Below are 16385 nucleotides of genomic sequence, written 5' to 3' on the forward strand. Positions count from 1 at the left end.
AGAAAATGTTACACAAATCCCAGAGGCTGTTAAGGAAGCAAGGCAAATGATGGATGAAACAGAGTTGGGAAAGATTGGTGAAGTTGAGAAAGTAATTATTGAGAATACAGAGAGTAATGCGGGAAATCGAGATGAAATGGAAGATAATTCACTGGGAGGAGCAATGGATGAGTGGGAGGTTAAAAAAATCACAATAGAATATAGTAAATGTATGAAAAAACAAAAAGAAAATGAAATAAGAAAGAAGCTAGATAAAGAGTTAAGAAAAGGGACAGAGGGTGAGGGAAACAAAGATATTGTAAGGTTACAAGATGAGTTAAAAATAATAGAAGAAGAAAAATGCAAAGGTGCAATAATAAGAAGTAAAGCAAAATATGCAGTAGAAGGAGAAAGATCTACACAGTTCTTCTTTAATTTGGAAAGCAATAGGCAAAGAGCTGAATTAATAAAAGAGGTATTAAATAAAGAGGGACAAGGAACAAATGAAGAAGAGAAGAATATTTTATAAAACAGATCAAATCAAAGGTAACAGAAGAAGACAAAAAATTTTGTGATGAAGAAATTCAAAAAGAAGAAATAGAGGTGGTTATTAAGCAATTAATGCCAAGAAAAAGTCCCGGTGTAGATGGCATAACAAATGAATTTTATAAATATTTTAAAAATATTTTAGTACAGATTTTAAAAGAGATCTATGAAGAGGTTTTTATTAAAGAATTATTGAGTGAAAATATGAGAATAGGAATGATAAAAATGATATACAAAGGTAAAGGGGACAAAAAAGATCTAAATAATTTTAGACCAATAACAATGTTAAATACAGATATGAAGATTTTAGCAAAAGTTTTAGCAAATAGGTTAAAAATAATTTTACCCAAGATAATTAAAACGACACAGGCTTATGGGGTGCAAGGAAAAAACATAACAGATGTGGTGAAAAGTATAAGGGATACAATAGACTATATGAAAGAAAAAGAGCAAGGTTTTTTTAATAGGTTTAGATCTAGAGAAAGCTTTTGACAGGGTAGAGCATGATTTTCTATTTGCAGTTCTTAAAGAGTTTGGATTTGGGGAAAATTTTAGGAAATGAATTCAGATTTTTTACACAGATATTTTAACATGTATAAAATGTAATGGCTTTTAACAGAATGTCTTCAACCAACAAGATCAATAAGGCAGGGATGCCCATGTATGCTTGATTATACACGCTGGTAGCTGAAACACTGGGATTGGCAATAAAATCAGATAAAAGCATTAAAGGGATACAAATAGAAGAAAAAGACAACAGAGAAGCTGTGTATCAATACGCGGATGATACTACATTGTTGGTTGAAGATATTCAGAGTATTAAAGGGGCGATGGAGATTTTAGAGCGATATTGTAAAGCATCAGGAGCTAAGGTTAATGTTGGAAAAAGTATATGCATGAGGGTGGGAAGAGTAGAATAAATAAGACAACACATACCCCTTAAAGAAGAAAAGCAACATACAAACATTTTGGGAATTTGGGTGGGGATGGATTCTAATAAAGCAGATATTTTATCATGTGATTTTTGTGTGATGTGATCATTTCTTTGTAAAAATGTAAATATTTGATTTTAATGAAAAAAAAATAAATAAATAAATCTCATCTGAACTCGGAAGCAAGGCAGGGTTGGGCCTGGTAGGGACTTTTGCAGCAAGTAGGCTGGGTTTACGATTGCTAAGCTAGAATCCTCTGATCCATAGTCATAAGCGTTATCCTTTGTGCCACTGGCACTCCGTTCAGCACCTTGTTAGCACATTGTTTGAAACAAGGACAAGGCTCTGTCAACCTGGAGTTCCGTCACCACACATTCTGCTTTGTTTTATAGCAAGACGTTGAGTGGATGGGATGCTCTTACAGGATTCCTGATAATCCCTCCATAGAAGACCTGAGATCCAGGGTCGGAGACTCTCTTCTCTCCAAGAGGAGGTTAAAAGCCATACTTTCTTTTATGCATGTTTTATCAGAGCACTTAGGTATTGCTACAGCTCAGAGACTTACAAGTGGAAGAGATTACGCTGCAAGTTGGCTGGGTGACTTCTAAGTGGTAGGGACTTTTGCAACAAGTAGGCTGGGTTTACGATTGGTGTAGCTGTAGTAGACGTTAATAAAAATCTAGCAGTTGGGGCAGCCTTTGAAACCAGGGGAGCACCCCACGGGCTCTGTGATTGCGGCCCCTTAAACTCGACTCACTCCAGAGTGGACCTGAACAGCTCCAGTGGGGGCGAAAGGCGACTGCAGTGCACTGGCTGACATCAAAGCAAAAAGACCGAAGCGAGCCAGCCAGGAGTCGAACCTAGAATCTTCTGATCCGTAGTCTGACGCGTTATCCAATGCACCACTGGCCCTGTCTGCTTATCTTTTCATCTTTATCTTGTTGCTTGTAATAAGGACACAGCTCAGTCAACACGGAGTTCATTCAACACGGAGTTCGTTCAACACATGCTGTCCTTCGTTATTATGACAAGTTGTGGTGTCGACAGGATGCTCTTACAGTGCATGTGACAGTCCCTCCCTAGAAGAACTGTGATCCAGGGTCTGAGACTTTCTCCTCTCCAGGAGGAGGTTACAAGCATTAGATTTATTTTTGTCAGAGCAGCTGCAACATACTTGCGTGGAGGCCCACAGCTAGGCTTAAGGGCAAGTGTCTGCAGGACCTTCCCTGGTGGTCTAGTGGTTAGGATTCGGCGCTCTCACCGCCGCGGCCCGGGTTCGATTCCCGGTCAGGGAACTTCCTTTTGAGCTCTAGCTATGAAGATATATGCGAACTGCACAGGCATGAAACGGCAAAAGACCTCCTTCGAGCCGGAGTCGAAGCAGCAACCTAAGGATTGCCAACAACACACCTACAGTCCTCCGCTCTACCAACTGAGCTATCGAAAGCTTATGAGAGTCCCACACAAGCCCACCCCCTTAAAGTTGCTGCAGTCTGACTGCCAGAAAAAAAAGGGCAGTGTCAAAAATGCTCTAGGCTTCCCATACCGGGAGTCGAACCCGGGCCGCCTGGGTGAAAACCAGGAATCCTGACCGCTAGACCATATGGGAGCTGCCACTTATGAGGGCAGTCTTGGCAAAAACTTCAGTTCTTTCTAAAACAAAATTACAAAGACAATATCATAATTTGAAAAAAGCAATACCAAAAGATTGGATTGAAATAATTGAAAAAAAATGAGTTGCGGGATAAGGAAGAATTACCAGAGGTCTATTTTAAGAAGAAAAATGGAGAAAAGATCAATATGAGCTTATGTACAGTTAAGAGTTTTTATGTTGTTTTTAGATCAAAGGCTTTTATAAGACCTATAGCATTCAACTACTGGAAGGAAAGATATGAGGATTTAAATGAAAAAGAAATATGGGGAAATGTCAGAATGAAATATATGGAACCAATTTTAGAAAATTGTAATTATTTATTGAAACATAATTGCATATTAACAGAAATGAGATTGTGTAAAATGGGAATTGAACAAGATATAATATGTAAAGTGTTTAGGAAGGAAGGGGAAGGTTTATTACATTTTTTCTTCTATTGTGAAAAGTTGGAGGAATTATGGAAAAATTTAAGAAAATTGCTAAATCGTTAATAGGGGACATATATGTGGATGAACAAAAGAACTGGGAAAAAAAACATTTATTTGGTCAAAATGAATGTGGTATGTATGCTTTTAATCTATGTATAACAATTGCTAAGTATGTGATATGGATAAGGAGAAATATGGCTAAACATGATGGGAAGAGAGTGGATATATGGCGTATGTTTAAAAACAGAATGGAGATGGCTGTAAAATTGATATTCAACTATTTTATAGTACAAGAAAAGGAGGATGTATTTATAGAAATGATGGTAAAAGGGAACGTAATGGTTGAATACAAGGACAACATTTTAAGTTGGTTATGGGAAAAATATGAAGTCTAATAATGAGTGTTGTAAGTATCATGTGATTTTTGTGTGATGTGATCATTTCTTTGTAAAAATGTAAATATTTGATTTTAATGAAAAAAAATAAAAATAAATATATATATCTCATCTGAACTCGGAAGCAAGGCAGGGTTGGGCCTGGTTGGTACTTGGATGGGAGACCACCTGGGAATACCAGGTGCTGTAAGCTTTTTAAATTCCTTCATTTGGCAGCTAATACACTTCCCAAAATATAAAAAAAAAAAAAAACAAACTCTGAATTCCTCTCTGAACTCTGGAACCAGCCAAGTCAGTGTACCCACTTCCCCTGATTCCATTCGGGGGAGAGTGGGTACAGTGACTTGGCTGGTTTAACTTAGCAAGAGCTGTTGGTGCCCCGGAGCAGAAACATAAAAAAAAAAAAAAAAAAAACAGGTAAACAATTGAGGGGACAAGGGCCAAGGGTCTGAGACTTTCTCCTCTCCAGGAGGAGGTTACAAGCATTAGATTTATTTTTGTCTGAGCAGCTGCAACATACTTGCGTGGAGGCCCACAGCTAGGCTTGAGGGCAAGTTTCTGCAGGACCTTCCCTGGTGGTCTAGTGGTTAGGAGTTGGCGCTCTCACCGCCGCGACCCGGGTTCGATTCCCAGTCAGGGAACTCCCTTTTGAGCTCTCACTATGAAGATATATGCGAACTGCACAGGCATGAAAGGGCAAAAGACCTTTCTTTTGAGAAAGAAAAGTTGGCTGGGTGACTTCAAAGTGGTAGGGACTTTTGCAACAAGTAGGCTGGGTTTACGATTGGTGTAGCTGTAGTAGAAGTTAATAAAAATCTGGCAGTTGGGGCAGCCTTTGAAACCAGGAGAGCACCCCACGGGTCTAGTGGTTAGGATTCGGCGCTCTCACCACCGTGGCCCGGGTTCGATTCCTGGTCAGGGAACTTCCTTTTGAGCTCTAGCTATGAAGATATAGTTGCATTAGTGTCTGAGTCTCTGTGGCGCAATCGGTTAGCGCGTTCGGCTGTTAACCGAAAGGATGGTGGTTCGAGCCCACCCAGGGACTAATCAAGCTTTTCTCTGCCTTGCAACTGCTAACACATGCACTGGAAATAGATCCTGAGCCACGTGCTGTCTGGCGTTACAAGATGACGTCAGGATTTTGAAGCAGAAGTTTGTTGTCCAGTGCCTGGATTGGCTAAGTTACTTATTCCAGTTGACTAAAACACAGCATCAATCTTTACACAGGTAGGGAAGGTAATGATCAAAACAGTGACTAGAAAGAAAGTGTCAGAAGCCTGGCTAGCTCAGTCGGTAGAGCATGAGGCTCTTAATCTCAGGGTCGTGGGTTCGAGCCCCACGTTGGGCATTTCTGTTACCTTTCTCTCTCTCTTTTCGGCAGCTTTCATTTGGATTCATCGAGCTTTCCTATCAAGACAAAGTTCAGCATTTCTACCACAGTTGCATTAGTGTCTGAGTCTCTGTGGCGCAATCGGTTAGCGCGTTCGGCAGCTTTCATTTGGGTTCGTCCAGCAGACCAAGTGAGACAAAGTTCAGCGTTTCTACCACAGTTGGTATGGTTAGTCAGAGTCTCTGTAGCACAATCGGTTAGCACGTTCAGCTGTTAACCGAAAGGTTGTTGCTTTGAGCCCATCCAGAGACGAGCACCCCGAAGGCTTTTACTGCCTGTCATAAACCCGGCTAGCTCAGTTGGTAGAGCATGAGACACTTAATCTCAGTGATGTGGGTTCAAGCCTCACGTTGTGTTTTTGTTAGCTTTCTCTCTTTTCGGCAGCTTTCATTTGGGTTCATCCAGCAGACCAAGTGAGACAAAGTTCAGCGTTTCAACCACAGTTGGTATGGTTAGTCTGAGTCTCTGTGGCACAATCGGTTAGCGTGTTCAGCTGTTAACCGAAAGGTTGTTGCTTTGAGCCCATCCAGGGACGAACGAAGGCTTTTACTGCCTTGCAACTGCTAACACATGCAACGGGCAATGATCCTGGGCAACGTGCTGTCTAGCATTACAAGTTGACATCAGGATTTAGCAGAAGTTTGTTGTCCAGTGCCTGGATTAGCCAAGTTACTTATTTCAGTTGACTTTAAAACAACTAGAATGATTGTGTCAGAAGCCCGGCTAGCTCAGTCGGTAGAGCATGAGACTCTTAATCTCAGGGTCGTGGGTTCGAGCCCCACGTTGGGCGTTTCTGTTACCTTTCTCTCTCTCTTTTCAGCAGCTTTCATTTGGATTCATCGAATATACCTATCAAGACAAAGTTCAGCATTTCTACCACAGTTGCATTAGTGTCTAAGTCTCTGTGGTGCAATCGGTTAGCGCTTTCATTTGGGTTCATCCAGCAGACCAAGTGAGACAAAGTTCACCGTTTCTACCACAGTTGGTATGGTTAGTCAGAGTCTCTGTGGCACAATCGGTTAGCACGTTCAGCTGTTAACCGAAAGGTTGTTGCTTTGAGCGCATCCAGGGACGAGCACCCCGAAGGCTTTTACTGCCTGTCATAAACCCGGCTAGCTCAGTTGGTAGAGCATGAGACACTTAATCTCAATGATGTGGGTTCAAGCCTCACGTTGTGTTTCTGTTAGCTTTCTCTCTTTTCGGCAGCTTTCATTTGGGTTCATCCAGCAGACCAAGTGAGACAAAGTTCAGCGTTTCAACCACAGTTTGTATGGTTAGTCTGAGTGTCTGTGGCACAATCGGTTAGCGCGGTCAGCTGTTAACCGAAAGGTTGCTGCTTTGAGCCCATCCAGGGATGAACGAAGGCTTTTACTGCCTTGCAACTGCTAACACATGCACCGGGCAATGATCCTGGGCCACGTGCTGTCTAGCATTACAAGTTGACATCAGGATTTAGCAGAAGTTTGTTGTCCAGTGCCTGGATTAGCCAAGTTACTTATTTCAGTTGTTACCTTTCTCTCTCTCTTTTCAGCAGCTTTCATTTGAATTCATCGAGCATACCTATCGAGACAAAGTTCAGCATATCTACCACAGTTGCATAAGTGTCTGAGTCTCTGTGGCTTAATCGGTTAGCGCGTTCGGCTGTTAACCGAAAGGTTGGTGGTTCGAGCCCACCCAGGGATGAATTATGCTTTTCTCTGCCTTGCAACTACCAACACATGCACTGGGCATAGAGCCTGGGCCACATGCTTTCTGGCGTTACAAGATGACATCAGGATTTAGCAGAAGTTTGTTGTCCAGTACCTGTATTGGCCAATTTTTTTATTCCAGTTGACTAAAACGCAGCATCAATCTTTACACAGGTAGGGAAGGTAATGATCAAAACAGTGACTAGAAAGAAAGTGTTAGAAGCCTGGCTAGCTCAGTCGGTAGATCATGAGATTCTTAATCTCAGTGTCGTGGGTTCGAGCCCCACGTTGGGCGTTTCTGTTACCTTTCTCTCTCTTTTCAGCAGCTTTCATTTGGATTTATCGAGCATACCTATCAAGACAAAGTTCAGCATTTCTACCACAGTTGCATTAGTGACTGAGTCTCTGTGGTGCAATCGATTCGCGCGTTTCGGCTGTTAATCGAAAGGTTGGTGGTTCGAGCCCACCCAGGGATGAATCAAGCTTTTCTCTGCCTTGCAACTGCTTACACATGCACTGGGCATAGATCCTGGGCCACGTGCTGTCTGGCGTTACAAGTTGACATCAGGATTTAGCAGAAGTTTGTTGTCCAGTGCCTGCATTGGCCAAGTTACTTATTTCAGTTGTTACCTTTCTCTCTCTCTTTTCAGCAGCTTTCTCTACCTTGCAACTACTAACACATGCACTGGGCATAGAGCCTGGGCCACATGCTTTCTGGCGTTACAAGATGACATCAGGATTTAGCAGAAGTTTGTTGTCCAGTGCCTGGATTGGCTAAGTTACTTATTCCAGTTGTTACCTTTCTCTCTCTCTTTTCAGCAGCTTTCATTTGGATTCATCGAGCATACCGAGTCAGAAGCCCGGCTAGCTCAGTCGGTAGAGCATGAGACTCTTAATCTCAGGGTCGTGGGTTCGAGCCCCACGTTGGGCGTTTCTGTTACCTTTCTCTCTCTCTCTTTACGGCAGCTTTCATTTTCATTCATCGAGCATACCTATCAAGACAAAGTTCAGCATTTCTACCACAGTTGCATTAGTGTCTGAGTCTCTGTGGCGCAATTGGTTAGCGCGTTCGGCTGTTAACCGAAAGGTTGGTGGTTCGAGCCCACCCAGGGACGAATCAAGCTTTTCTCTGCCTTGCAACTGCTAACACATACACTGGGCATAGATCCTGGGCCACGTGCTGTCTGGCGTTACAAGATGACATCAGCATTTAGCAGGAGTTTGTTGTCCAGTGCCTGGATTGGCCAAGTTACTTATTCCAGTTGACTTAAAATCAGCATCAAACTTTACACAGGTAGGGAAGGTAATGATCAAAATAGTGACTAGAATAAAAGTTTCTTAAACCCGCCTAGCTCAGTTGGTAGAGCATGAGACACTTAATCTCAGTGATGTGGGTTCAAGCCTCACGTTGTGTTTCTGTTAGCTTTCTCTCTTTTCGGCAGCTTTTATTTGGGTTCATCCAGCAGACCAAGTGAGACAAAGTTCAGCGTTTCTACCACAGTTGGTATGGTTAGTCTGAGTCTCTGTGGTACAATCGGTTAGCGCGTTCAGCTGTTAACCGAAAGGTTGTTGCTTTGAGCCCATTCAGGGACGAAGGGAGGCTTTTACTGCCTTGCAACTGCTAACACATGCACCGGGCAATGATCCTGGGCCACGTGCTGTCTAGCATTACAAGTTGACTTCAGGATTTAGCAGAAGTTTGTTGTCCAGTGCCTGGATTGCCCAAGTTACTTATTTCAGTTGACTTTAAAACTGCATCGAACTTTACACAGGTAAGGAAGGTATTGATCAAAACAGTGACTAGAAAGAAAGTGTCAGAAGCCTGGCTAGCTCAGTCGGTAGAGCATGAGACTCTTAATCTCAGGGTCGTGGGTTCGAGCCCCACGTTGGGCGTTTCTGTTACCTTTCTCTCTCTCTTTTCGGCAGCTATCATTTGGATTCTTCAAGCATACCTATTGTGACAAAGTTCAGCATTTCTACTACAGTTGGATTGGTGTCTGAGTCTCTGTGGCACTACCTGGATCAGGATCATCTGTCTCAGTCTCTCTCCTCGTCCAATCGTTGCTCTCGCTCTCCATTGTGAGAATGGACGAGAGCCAATCTCCGCACTCGCTTTCCATTGTGAGAATGGACGGGAGCCAATCGCCGCTCTCGCTCTCCATATTGAGAATGGATGAGAGTCAATCGCGTCGCGGCATATGCAAATGAATGTCAACACCGCTGTCTTCTGACGAGAGCACATCATCATATAACCTATCAAGGTAAGTTATTTTTGTCAACGTCTATATCTACTGATAAAAGTTGTTTTGTCGATTGTAGTCTTTTGTTATGTCAGTCTTGGCCTCCTAACGCTGATTTATAATTTTATGACAAGAACTTTAACAAAAGTCACCCTAAGTTCACGTTTTTGTGCATAGTGTCAAAGTTCACGACCCCGCACCCTGTTTAACATTGCAGACTTTTGATACACTTGCAGAAATCATTGATTTTGTTCGAACGTGTCTTTAAATTAATAACTGTATCTAAATATACATGCATATACACTGTATATACGGTTGTTTGGATGCTTCAACAGCTCCCTCCCCCCGTATTTCTTAGCCAAAACAAAATAAAGTTTACACAAAAATATATACACCGGTATGTCCTACACTTAACTATGTGCATAATACTTTTGGTTTGGGGGTGTTCATTGTTATTTATTTTTATTTTTTTATTATTTGTATCACCAAAGCCAACCATGCGGTGAGTGGCAAATACAGAAGTCTAGATATTATTGAAAGTCTTTGTAGTATTATTATGGAATGCTTTAAATATGATAAGTCATATATGTCTGTGTGTTTTTGTTCTCCATTTGTAGGAGAGCTGCTTGGTGTTGACTACCTGCATTGAACCCAGACTCAGAGGAAACAGAGGAAATGTTGGAGGATGTGGATGAAGGTGGGGAAGAAGATGAGGGCTTCGGGGAGGACGAAGTATATGATATAACTGTGCCAAGTCTCTCAGATGACCCAAACTTCTCCATCTCCTCCCACTTCCTACCCACCTCTGAGCCCATTGCCATTGCCCCAGCTGCTGTCTCTTCCATCCACCCTGCTGCCTCCACCGCCCTGGCAACTAACTCCTCTATCCATCCTCCAGCCTCCACTGCCCTGGCAACTACCTCCTCTATCCATGCTCCAGCCTTCACCGACCTGGCTGCGACCTCCTCCATCCACCCTCCAGCCTCCACCACTCGGACTGCCACCTCCTCTGCTGTTTTCACCGGCCTGGCTGCTGCCTCCACTGCCTATCCTGCTTCTGCATCCACCCAGTCTGCTGTCTCCACTGCCCTGGATGCTGCTGCACGCTCCACCCAACCCCCTGCCCCCTCCATCCAGCATGCTTCCTCCTCCCAAACTGCTGCAATCACCATCTTCTCTGATGCCTCCTCCCAACCTGTTGCCCACTCCACCCAACCTACTGAACCCTCCACCCAGCCTGATGCCTCTGCCACCCTGGTTGCTGCCTCCATGTTGCAGCAAAGCACTCCGACATCTGAGTCTGGTGTATGTAAATATCTTGTAACCCATCTATGTTTACGCATCTAACGCATCAACAATCTGTGTTTTGTGCCTATGTTTGTTATATATATATATATGTGTGTGTGTATGTGTATGTTTATGTGTGTGTGTATTATAATTATTATTTTTATTTTTTTAGGCTGTGGATGGCTCAGGTGTACCAGGTATGGACAGAGTGGACAGCCTGGCAGATTATCTTGTGGACCTGAGGAATCAGCCCTCCCTTGTCCTCACCAACCAGCAGGTAAGGAATATAAACCCACTCTTTGTTCACTCTTTAACTTGTCATACTTGCTTACCTTTTGCACATTTTGCTTTCTCATTTGGCATGTATTATCTGCTTTCTCTGCTTAGGTGAGCAACATTGTTGCTCTTTGGCAGAACCTGCTGGACTATGACAAGCAGAGGGTGGTGTTTGCAGCCAGGCATCAAGCAAAGCTGGACACTGGGAGGTTTAGGTCCCCGAAGAAGAGACAGGAGTTTACCCCAGGAGTGGAGAGTTTGAAGAGGCATGCCCTGACCACCTCTGCCCCACTTGCACAATGGCCAGATTGCTGTCGCTTGGTTGAGACTTTTTTTGTCAGGCTCTGTGCCATACATAGAACACCCAAAAAGAAGGGGACCGGCACAGTGTCCAGATGGGATCTCATCCTGGCAGACTACAGGAAAATCAGGCGCAGCATTTTGGCCAATGCTATAGTGATGAAGCAGACTAACCTTCAACTGGTGGATGTGAGTCACACCACCCTGGTACAGTGGCATAATAAAAAAGTTAAACAGCAGGACACTGCAGTTGTGATGCAGGGGCTGCAACTTCCAAGCCGCTTGTCTGTGGTGGCTGACCCCTTATTGCCTGCCAATGTGAGCCCCCCATCTCCACCACCTCAGCCAGGCCCGGCCCACCAGTACCACTTGGCCAGTAGCACTGTGGGCCAGGCTAAACTAAAAAGAAAAAGGACCATTTTGCCAGACCCACCGGCTTTGCCACCTGCTCAGATGCAGCAAGCCCAACGGCAACTTATTCCTGCTCCACCACCAGGGACTCAACTGGTCATGCTGATGCCAGTGGCCTCACAGGGGTCTATGCTGGCTTTTGGGTTTGGCCTCCCTTCTGCCCCTCCTGCCATTCCATCCGCCCCTGGTACTGCTGTCGCTCCCGTTCGTAAACTGACCTGCAAAGTACAGCATAATACATGTAAGAAATGTGGGCAGTTTAGAACAGCGGAGACTGGACACAGCCAGTACAAGGGCATTAAATACTGCCCCTCTGTAGAGGCATTGCCGAAGGAGCAGTGGTTGGAAAGAATTAAAAAAGGAGAAAAATAATAAAACTGTTTCAGAAGACCTGGGCACTTCCTGAAGTGTTTATTTTTATTATTGACATTTAAATATTTTCAGGGGTCTTTTGTTTTACTTGTAAATTTTTGTTACTTTAAATTATAATTAAAAAATTGTAAATTTCTAATTTATTTGTTTATATCATTTATTTTGCAATTGAAGTTATATTTGCTTATTTCATTTTGTGTTGTTATTTATTTTTGTTTAATTTATTGTAATTTTTTCTCTTCTTTTGCACTTGTTTGCACTGCTGTTGAGCTATTATATTGTAAATGTAAATAATTGGCTATGACTAATTTTAAATAAATGTTTGGTCATTTTAACTGTTTCTCTGTTTGTTTGTTTTTAGTTGGTTGTGTTTTGCTATAGTATAATTCAAAAAATTAAATAGGCACAAAATGAAATAGTCCAGAAAATAATGTTTCAATAAAGAAACTAGTTTGTAGTTTCTCTATACTTAGCAAAATACTTAGCAGAAATGTACTTAAAAGCAAATATATTTATATATAAAAAAACAATAAAATATGTAGTATTAATCAAATATTAATAGTACAAATAAATTATTAAAAATGAAATAAAAAATATTTTCCTCTTCCGCCCCTTTTTCTTCTCTTCTTTCTCTTTTTTTCCTCCTTTTCTTCTCTTTTTTCCTCTCCTCCCTCTCTTCCCCCTCCGTAACAGACTATTGTTCCCCAACACTCACCAATGTATATAAAGCAGAAATGGGAAAGGGAAGCCAATATAAAAATAACAAATGAGGAATGATTAACTATTTGGGAAACACAGATGGTCACAATTAATTCAGATTCATGAAGGGAATTTATTTGGACAAATGTAATCAGGTTCTTTATAACACCTGAAATCAAATACTTTCAAACTAGAGATCAAAAAAAGGTCAATGCTGGAGAAAATGTGGAAATGTATTGGCAGATCATTTCCACATATTTTGGCACTGTAATATTATACACACCTATTGGCAAGATTTAAATAAAGAGATGAATGCAATAATAGGATTGAATCTGGAATGTAATGCAATTAAAACTATGTACCTGGGAATTTACTCAGCAGAAATACCAAAAAATGATGTGTATCTTCTTAACACACTACTAACAACTAGCAAAAAGGCCATTACAAAGAAATGGTCCAAGGAAGATCCTCCATTTGTAGGCGAATGGTATGATATTGTTAAAGAGGTGTATGACATGGAAGTACTGACATTTACCTTAAGACAACAAGACTATAAAATGTCTGCATACTGGGGTAAATGGTTGAGAAGAAAAGTATTGTTTTAATTTCATTGTGGTGCTTTTATTTTATATATGTTTGGAGCCTGTTGATCTTTGTCACGTAACCCTTAACATAATTTTATATAGCAACATTTTATCAAAGATAAATATGAATGTAAATAAGATTGTATTCGGTGACCTTTAACACTTGTATGTCTTTTTTGTTTCCATGTTCCTTTAACAATGTCTGTTTGTTTGTTTGTTTGCTTGTTTTTTATTGCTGTTTTGTTTGTTTTGTTCTAAACTGTTTTGAAAAAGGAAAAAAAAATAAAATGTATCATCATCATCCTGACACAAACTCAGCATGTAGTTTTGCTGCTGTTAGATCAAAAACAACAGCTGCCATTCATGTTCATACACTGTAAAAAAAATCTGTCTTTATAAATAACGTCTTTCATTTTACACAATCTTTTTTCATTAGGCTAGCTGCCTAATTCTCTTCAAAGAGCAGCTCTCATACAGAGCCCGTTATTTCAGTGTTTTTTTTTTCCAGGATATTGTGGATATTTGTGGATTCCTTCTTTCTTGCTCTCGGCTAATCACATGGAAAATTGTGGAATTTGATCATTGAGTTGTTTTTCCCTGTCATTTTCCTTTTTTTCTTATTTATTTCAACTATCACACACTTTTCAGGTGAAGGGGAAAAGTGTTGCACTTATCTGAAAAATCTTTTTATGTATTAAATAATGAAGTGTTTTTTTTCTTTTAAAGGATTACTTGTTTTTATTTTTTGTATACTTTATTTTTATTTCTCTTTTTTTTAAGAAAAAAACAAGAAAAAAAACATATAATAGATAAAAAAAATTATAAAAATAAATCATAATAATAAATAAAATAAGTAGTACAATAAAACACCGGAACTTAACTGAACAGTTGACTGGTCGCACATTTCCTTACAGGTCACATTAACAAATACATATAGAAATCAGATTACACTGTGTAAAGGCACAAGTACAATCCATTTCTCCCAATATTGCAGGTATTTGTCCTTTTGTAGTTTTAAAGAAAAAGTCATCCTCTCCATATTTTGAACATTGGATATGATATCCAACCATTCAGATTTTGTAGGGGGTTCCAGTTGTAGCCACTTTCGAGTCACAGTTTTCTTACTGGTTGCTAGGAGTATTTTTAATAAATACTTGTCTTTTACCGTTAAGTTGGCTGCAATATTTCCCAGGTAAATTGTTGTGAAAGAAAAGTCCACATCATCACCAAAAATATTTTGTATTACTTGCATTACGTCCTGCCAGTATGACTGAATGGCTGGGCAACTCCAAAATATGTGAAAGTGGTTTGCCAAGTCTTCTCCACATTTCCTCCAGCACTGTCCCCTGTCCTTCTCCTGTGTTTGCATGCATGTTAACTTGGGGGTTATAAAGTATCTGGTAAGATTCCTCCAGCAGAAATCTCTCCACATACCAGAGCTGGAAGAGGTGGACTGCACTGAGGAGATATTCAACCAATCTTCCTCTGAGATAACTAGGTTGGATTCTCTCTCCCATTTTAGTCTGATGTCATTTGTTGAGTCTTCCTTGGTGGATTGGATGGCAGAATACAATTTTGAAACAAGTCTCCTATTGTCTTTGTTCTTGTAGATGTCAATAACTAAGTCAATTAAGTTAGGGGGATGGCTCTCCAAGCATCTAATCTCTCTATTAAAGTAGGTCCTGGTTTGCAGGTACCTAAAGAAATCACATTTGTCCAGACCATACATATCTGAGATTTTCTGAAAGCTATCTAATTCCCCATTTGAGGAAATTAAACGAAAAGTAGTGATGCCAAACCTATACCAAGTTTGAAATCTCCCATCAATTTTAGCTGGTTTAAAGTCAGGGTCAAATGCTACCCATTTAATCAATCTAGACTGTTTTTCAAGTAGTGGAGAATTACACTCTTTAAACCAGATTCTAAGGGGAACTTTGGACCACTGATTTAAGCTATTTAAATAGTGTTTATGTAAAAACTTGCTACCCAATAATGATTGTAGTGGGATATCAATTTGTGAAGTTTCCAGGTCTTTCCATTTTGCTGTGTATTCTGGGTTACAACAGATTAATAAGGGTCGTAACTGGGCTGCTTTGTAATAGTCAGACAAGCAAGGCAGTGATTTTCCCCCTTTCTCATTAGACAGTTGCAATGTTTTATATTTAATTCTAGGTCTCCTGCCCCCCCATAAAAATCTTGAAATCCACTTGTCCCATTCTCTGAACTGTTTTGATGGAATTTCGATTGGTAGGGATTGGAAGAGGTATAGAAGACGGGGAACTATATTAATCTTTATTGTCTTTATTCTATTATGCATCTCTAAAGGCAATTGAGACCACCTATCTGTCAGATTTTATATTCTTATTTATAGGGCCATAATTACTATTAAGTAATTGTGTAGAATCTTTAGTTATTTTAATACCCAGGTACTTAATACTTGTTGAATTCCATTTGAAATAAAATTTATTTTGCATATCTTTCTGAGGGAAATAATTAAAGCTTAAAATTTGTGTTTTTTGGATATTTAGCTTGTAACCAGAGTAGGTGCCAAATTTATTTAAAACTGACATCAGAGTAGGATTGCTAACTTCTGGTGTTCCAACAAACAAAAGAACATCATCTGCATACAGACAGATCTTTTCCTCTAAACCTCTAACTGTTATTCCTTTAATTCCCTGTTCGTCTCTTATCAACTGTGCCAAAGGCTCAATAAATAAAGCAAAAAGGGTAGGACTGAGGGGGCAGCCTTGACGGCAGCCTCTTTCCAAAACAAAACTCTTGGTAAGATGACCATTAATCCTAATTTTTGCATTTGGTGATAAATATAAATTTCTTATACACCTAATAAAGTCATCATTAAAGCCAAATCTGGTCAATGCTAAATATAAATACTCCCAACGAACTGAGTCAAATGCCTTTTCATCATCTAAGCTAATAATTGCTGCTCTGGTTTTCTTTTTAATGACATGATCAGTAACGTGTAGCACCCGCCTAATATTATCTTGTGTCTGCCTATCCCTTATAAATCCGGTTTGGTCTAAGTCCACTAATTCTGGTATTATATCTTCCAATCTTTTAGCTAGTATTGATGCATATAATTTATAATCCATGTTTAATACAGAAATCGGTCTAAAAGAACTACACTCCTTCTTATCTTTACCCTCTTTAGGAATAATCGAAATGATCGCCTCACTCCATGTTCTT

At 40.5% G+C, this 16385-nt stretch overlaps 1 protein-coding gene and 9 non-coding genes across 10 annotated transcripts; 8 read left to right on the plus strand and 2 right to left on the minus strand.

Annotated features, from left to right (window-relative positions):
• Nucleotides 1–2680: 2680 nt before the first annotated feature.
• On the plus strand, nucleotides 2681–2752 carry trnae-cuc (transfer RNA glutamic acid (anticodon CUC)). Its single transcript has one exon. It is a non-coding gene; the product is annotated as a tRNA-Glu (tRNA).
• Nucleotides 2753–2817: 65 nt separating this feature from the next.
• Nucleotides 2818–2904, minus strand: trnay-gua (transfer RNA tyrosine (anticodon GUA)). The gene is given in 2 exon segments: nucleotides 2818–2853; nucleotides 2868–2904. It is a non-coding gene; the product is annotated as a tRNA-Tyr (tRNA).
• Nucleotides 2905–2994: 90 nt separating this feature from the next.
• On the minus strand, nucleotides 2995–3066 carry trnae-uuc (transfer RNA glutamic acid (anticodon UUC)). Its single transcript has one exon. It is a non-coding gene; the product is annotated as a tRNA-Glu (tRNA).
• A 1839-nt stretch (nucleotides 3067–4905) lies between these two features.
• On the plus strand, nucleotides 4906–4979 carry trnan-guu (transfer RNA asparagine (anticodon GUU)). The gene has a single exon. It is a non-coding gene; the product is annotated as a tRNA-Asn (tRNA).
• A 230-nt stretch (nucleotides 4980–5209) lies between these two features.
• trnak-cuu (transfer RNA lysine (anticodon CUU)) lies at nucleotides 5210–5282 on the plus strand. The gene has a single exon. It is a non-coding gene; the product is annotated as a tRNA-Lys (tRNA).
• A 759-nt stretch (nucleotides 5283–6041) lies between these two features.
• Nucleotides 6042–6114, plus strand: trnak-cuu (transfer RNA lysine (anticodon CUU)). The gene has a single exon. It is a non-coding gene; the product is annotated as a tRNA-Lys (tRNA).
• A 1756-nt stretch (nucleotides 6115–7870) lies between these two features.
• On the plus strand, nucleotides 7871–7943 carry trnak-cuu (transfer RNA lysine (anticodon CUU)). Its single transcript has one exon. It is a non-coding gene; the product is annotated as a tRNA-Lys (tRNA).
• A 110-nt stretch (nucleotides 7944–8053) lies between these two features.
• On the plus strand, nucleotides 8054–8127 carry trnan-guu (transfer RNA asparagine (anticodon GUU)). The gene has a single exon. It is a non-coding gene; the product is annotated as a tRNA-Asn (tRNA).
• A 705-nt stretch (nucleotides 8128–8832) lies between these two features.
• On the plus strand, nucleotides 8833–8905 carry trnak-cuu (transfer RNA lysine (anticodon CUU)). The gene has a single exon. It is a non-coding gene; the product is annotated as a tRNA-Lys (tRNA).
• Nucleotides 8906–9914: 1009 nt separating this feature from the next.
• Nucleotides 9915–14805, plus strand: LOC130223477 (uncharacterized). Its single transcript, XM_056456321.1, has 4 exons — nucleotides 9915–10557; nucleotides 10712–10816; nucleotides 10954–11767; nucleotides 14792–14805. Exons 1-4 carry the CDS (start codon nucleotides 9928–9930, stop codon nucleotides 14803–14805), a joined length of 1563 nt encoding a protein of 520 aa, XP_056312296.1. The 5' UTR covers nucleotides 9915–9927.
• The last annotated feature ends 1580 nt before the right edge of the window (nucleotides 14806–16385 follow it).

The sequence above is a fragment of the Danio aesculapii genome, chromosome 4 (genome assembly GCF_903798145.1).
Source record: "Danio aesculapii chromosome 4, fDanAes4.1, whole genome shotgun sequence".
Classification (NCBI taxonomy): Eukaryota; Metazoa; Chordata; class Actinopteri; order Cypriniformes; family Danionidae; genus Danio; species Danio aesculapii.

Coding starts and splice junctions, on each gene's coding strand:
- LOC130223477 (XM_056456321.1), top strand. CDS start 9,928: ATGTTGGAGGATGTGGATGAAGGTGGGGAAGAAGATGAGGGCTTCGGG. Junction 10,558..10,711: donor CTCCGACATCTGAGTCTGGT/GTATGTAAATAT, acceptor TTATTTTTTTAG/GCTGTGGATGGCTCAGGTGT. Junction 10,817..10,953: donor TTGTCCTCACCAACCAGCAG/GTAAGGAATATA, acceptor GCTCTTTGGCAG/AACCTGCTGGACTATGACAA.